The sequence below is a fragment of the Epinephelus lanceolatus genome, chromosome 4, assembly GCF_041903045.1.
Source record: "Epinephelus lanceolatus isolate andai-2023 chromosome 4, ASM4190304v1, whole genome shotgun sequence".
NCBI lineage: Eukaryota > Metazoa > Chordata > Actinopteri > Perciformes > Serranidae > Epinephelus > Epinephelus lanceolatus.
Genome location: NC_135737.1, coordinates 23358196 through 23363120, shown reverse-complemented (window position 1 = coordinate 23363120; position 4925 = coordinate 23358196). Strand labels below are relative to the sequence as shown.

General features: G+C 36.7%; 1 protein-coding gene across 1 annotated transcript; it reads left to right on the top strand.

Moving 5' to 3' along the window:
• Positions 1-467: 467 nt before the first annotated feature.
• Positions 468-4669, top strand: LOC144462739 (extracellular calcium-sensing receptor-like). Its single transcript, XM_078167051.1, has 6 exons — positions 468-658; positions 897-1194; positions 1966-2760; positions 2861-3088; positions 3259-3382; positions 3762-4669. Exons 1-6 carry the CDS (start codon positions 627-629, stop codon positions 4667-4669), a joined length of 2385 nt encoding a protein of 794 aa, XP_078023177.1. The 5' UTR covers positions 468-626.
• Positions 4670-4925: the final 256 nt, after the last annotated feature.

The following is a 4925-nucleotide window of genomic DNA, read 5'->3' as shown; positions in this document are numbered from 1 at the left end:
ACACACACACACACGCCTAATGACTCATATTTTCTCAATTTTTCATCACCTACATCCTGTATTATTTTTCAATTTTTGAATGACAATTATCAATTCAAGTATAAATGCACCTCTGTAATGTTAAAGGATTATTATAATAAAAAAAGGGCACACATTATTGAGAGCACCATTGAATATTCCTATCCGTTAAGATATACAGTTAAGTTCATTAGAATAGGCTATGGCCGAAAACTCTTCGTTGTTTGGGTACCTTCTTCTTGCCCCACCTTGTAGGTCCTCAGAGATAAATCATCACTACTCTTGTATTTTATTTATTTATTTTTTCTTATAAATGCTGCTCCAAAATGTATAAATACCAGTGCAAACTTTTAATTCACATTAAGGTATATATTAAGCCACCCCGTGGTTTAAATCTCTTAGACAATATGGTGTCCGTGCAGAGGTGGCCAGAGAAGTGTTGGGCACTCTTACAGCTGTTGCTGGTGGCGTCTGTCACTCAGGCTGAGGATCTGGTGTGTAGACGTAGAGGGGATCCTGAGAACCCCCAGCTATCTAATGCTGGAGACATTTTCTTAGGGGGAATCTTCTCTTTCCACAGCAGCTGGAAAACCAGACAGGACAACTACATGCACAAGCCACTGCCACTGCAATGCACCAGGTAAGTTATACTGAAGAAATCTACTTCGATTTTAATATATATGTGGAAGTTCGTAAAGATACGAAACAGGTACAAATAATATAATAATATATAAAAGGTTTTCAAATTGAGTATTAAAATAAGAAATATTGCCTCTTGTATGTATTTATACCATTAGAGGCTTTGATTTCCTGTGCTACTGTTGTATTCCAAGAATAAATTGTTTGCAATTCCAATATTTGTATCTCTCAACATATAGTTTGAATTTTAGAGCTTTCCAGTTTGCCCAGGCTATGCGCTTTGCCATAGTGGAGATTAATAACAGAACAGACCTGCTGCCTGGCATCTCTCTGGGCTATAAGATATATGATTCCTGTCGCTCCATGGCCAGAGCTGTGAGGGTTACACTGGCTTTGACTAATGGTAATGAGGTGTTATCTGCACCCTCGAAAGCACCTTGTGCCAGACCAGCCCAAGTGCAGGCCATTATTGGAGAGACCTCTTCCTCTCCTTCCATGGCCATAGCTACTGTAATCGGAAGCTTTCATATCCCAGTGGTGGGTAAGATTGGTCAAAACGAAATAATGACATTAACTTCAGTTAACAGTCATTTTAATGTTAACAATAGTAATTGATAATTGAATACTGTTTGCTAACTAACATTGCAATATGTTTATTGTTGCACATATTTAGTAATTCTTCAGATTTTAAATATTTAACATTGAAGAAAATGTTTTACAACTACATTATATTGTTTAACCAGCTATTTGTAACACTTTGTTAATGCTTATTGATTGGTTTTTGAACTTTTTTTTTTTAAACCTGTCATTTGGATGTTCATTATACAGTTGCAACTGATAATTTTAATACTTTGTAAATTGGTTAATAAATATTGTGTAGGGCATCTACAAAAAGTGCAGCATTATACTAGACAACCATATAATGTTTATAGATGGTTTAAAAACAATTATTAACCATTAACAAAGTTTTACAAATATCTGGTCAGATGTTATAATTTTTTACGAACAATTTCTTTAAGGTTTACAAATGCGTTCATCATCATTTTCAGATAGGCAAGAAGGTATATATAGTGATAAAGTGTTCAAATAAATATTTATGGTATTGCCAATAGTTGTAAGTAGTAATTATTTAATATTTCATTGTTTGTTAACAGTAAAATTATTAAACTATTCACTGAAGTTTATTTACAATAAATTTACTATTTATCAATGATGAGTAATATTGAGTGTTTCCACATTGTAGTGTGCTGTGTAAATGTTTTATATTTAAAATATTTATCTCAGGATATTGTTTTCTTTTTCTCCTAGATCAGCCCCTTTGCCACTTGTGCTTGTCTCAGTGATAAAACCAAGTACCCATCCTTCCTCAGGACAATACCCAGTGACGACTATCAGAGCAGAGCCCTGGCACAGTTGGTCAAGCACTTTGGTTGGACTTGGGTTGGAGCTATTAGAACAAATGATGATTATGGGAACAATGGCATGGCCACATTTACAGAAACAGCCCAGCAGCTGGGCATCTGCCTGGAATACTCTGTATCTTTCTTCAGAACAGATCCACCAGACAAAATACAAAAGATAATTGACATTATCAAAGCTTCCACTTCCAAGGTGATTGTCACTTTCCTCGCCCTTGCGGATATCGACATGCTAATACATGAGATGTCTCACTACAACTTGACTAGGTACCAGTGGGTCGGTAGTGAAAGCTGGATCTTTGATCCTGAAACTGCAGCCATAGATAAACATCACATTCTGGATGGTGCCATAGGCCTGTCCATCCCCAAAGCACATGTCAGTGGCATGAGAGAGTTCATGTTGGATGTGAAGCCTCTCAATTCATCTGGTAATGAATTATTTACAGAGTTTTGGGAGACATTATTCAGCTGTAAGTTTAAGCAGTCAAAGTCATCTGCAGAGAATCAGAGAGAATGTACTGGACATGAAAATCTGACTGGAGTGCAGAACAGCTTCACTGATATGTCGCTCATGCCTATCTTAAACAACATCTATAAAGGAGTGTATGCTGTGGCCCATGCACTTCACAGTATTCGTAGTTGTAACAAAACATGTAACATGAAGGTGCAGCTAGATCCATATGCGGTGAGTTCATAAACAAATCACAAGACTATCATGGTATATCACCACAAGGCCTACAAACTGTGTGTCACATAATGATCTACATTGATTCATGCCTTTTTAGATTTTACAGCACATAAAAATGATTCATTTCAAAACAAAGGAAGGAGAGGAAGTTTACTTTAATGAAAATGGAGACCCAGCAGCAAAGTATGAAATTATAAATTGGCAGCCAATAGAAAATGGCATTGTGGACTTTGTCACAGTTGGTTTTTATGATGCATCTTTACCTGCAGACAAACAGCTGAATCTGCAAAATAAGTCTTTAATTTGGGCAAACAACTCACAACAGGTAAGCTATTGTAATGTTTATATGCTGAAGTGTATTTTAAAAGTTAAAAATTGAATATGTTCCAAGATGTTGTATCATAATGCTTGTTTAAGATACATCAAACTGCATAACAGAACCTAAAGAGACAGCACCTGCCAGCATATTTTCTCTTAATCATTTTGTTAATGTAGGTGCCTGTGTCAGTTTGCAGTGTGAAGTGTCTTCCAGGAACTCGCAAGGTTCTCCAGAAAGGAAAGCCTGTCTGCTGCTATGACTGTTTAAGATGTGCAGAGGGAGAGATAAGCAACATGACAGGTGTAGTATTATTTTGTCATTAGAAAAAGAAAAAAAAGTGTGTGTGTGTGTATATATATATATATATATATATATATATATATGTGTGTGTGTGTGCTGAGATTTTGACATCTCTCTTTCTGAAACTGGAATTAATTAGAGTGGATGAAATTGTGTTTGCAATTGGACTGAAAATTGCAATTTAAAAAAGTTACAAGGCTTAGCTGTTATGAAATAAAACAAAGCAAAGACAACCAAAATAAAACTGTCCTACAGCTTTCTATTTATTATTCAGTAATTATGTGCTGTACGTCTTGTATGCACGTAAAATAAACAATATAGAGAGGAAACATCAAATGTACCGAAAAAGGCTAACGCCTGTTTTAAAATCAATTTTCAGATTCTATCACCTGTGTGAGATGCCACCCTGAGTTCTGGTCAAATGAGAGAAGAGATGCCTGTGTAAAGAAGGAGAAAGAGTTTCTATCATATGAAGAGATAATGGGAGCACTGCTCACTGCAGCGTCCTTGCTGGGAACATGCATCACTGCTGTTGTGGCATTCATTTTCTTCAGATACAGGAAAACTCCTATTGTTAGGGCCAACAACTCTGAGCTGAGCTTCCTGCTGCTCTTCTCCTTGACTCTGTGTTTCTTGTGTTCTCTGACCTTCATCGGCCGGCCCTCTGAATGGTCCTGCATGCTGCGACACACAGCATTTGGCATCACCTTTGTCCTCTGTATCTCATGTATTCTGGGGAAAACTATAGTGGTGTTAATGGCCTTCAGGGCAACACTTCCAGGCAGTAATGTGATGAAATGGTTTGGGCCTGCACAGCAGAGGCTCAGTGTTCTGGCATTCACTTTTGTACAAGTTATCATATGTATCCTCTGGTTAACAATTTCACCTCCTTTTCCATTCAAGAATTTTGAACAATTTAAAGACAGAATCATCTTAGAGTGCACTCTGGGTTCAGCTGTAGGCTTCTGGGCTGTTCTTGGGTACATTGGACTTCTGGCCATGTTATGTTTTATTCTTGCTTTCCTGGCTCGGAAACTGCCTGATAATTTCAATGAAGCCAAATTTATCACTTTTAGCATGCTGATATTCTGTGCAGTATGGATCACCTTTATTCCAGCATATGTCAGCTCTCCTGGGAAGTTCAGTGTTGCTGTGGAGATATTTGCTATTCTGGCCTCCAGTTTTGGACTGCTCATTTGTATATTTTTTCCAAAATGTTATATTATCTTACTGAAACCTGAGAAGAATACAAAAAAGGAGATGATGGGGAAGGGGGCACCAAAATAAAAAATCATCATAGAAAATGCCATTAAAATTTTGACATAAGATTAGCGATAACAGCTTTGAATACAACTTCATCAACAATTATATAAACTGTTATGGTTTGAACTGTATATTTTAATTTGTGTGTGTGTGAGTGTATTGTACTATACACTTCAAAGAAGTTGTAGGCAACATTCAGAGCACTGATGTAAAAGCAAACAACTATTTGTTTTCTAAAGATACAGTAGAGTAACAGCATCTCAAGCAGAGATTAAGTTAC

What these genes read in the sequence shown, in the direction of transcription:
- LOC144462739 (XM_078167051.1), top strand. Translation starts at nt 627, where the DNA reads ATGCACAAGCCACTGCCACTGCAATGCACCAG. An exon ending in GAAGCTTTCATATCCCAGTG is followed by an intron (nt 1,195 to 1,965) that starts GTGGGTAAGATT and finishes TTTTTCTCCTAG; the next exon opens with ATCAGCCCCTTTGCCACTTG. An exon ending in TGCAGCTAGATCCATATGCG is followed by an intron (nt 2,761 to 2,860) that starts GTGAGTTCATAA and finishes ATGCCTTTTTAG; the next exon opens with ATTTTACAGCACATAAAAAT.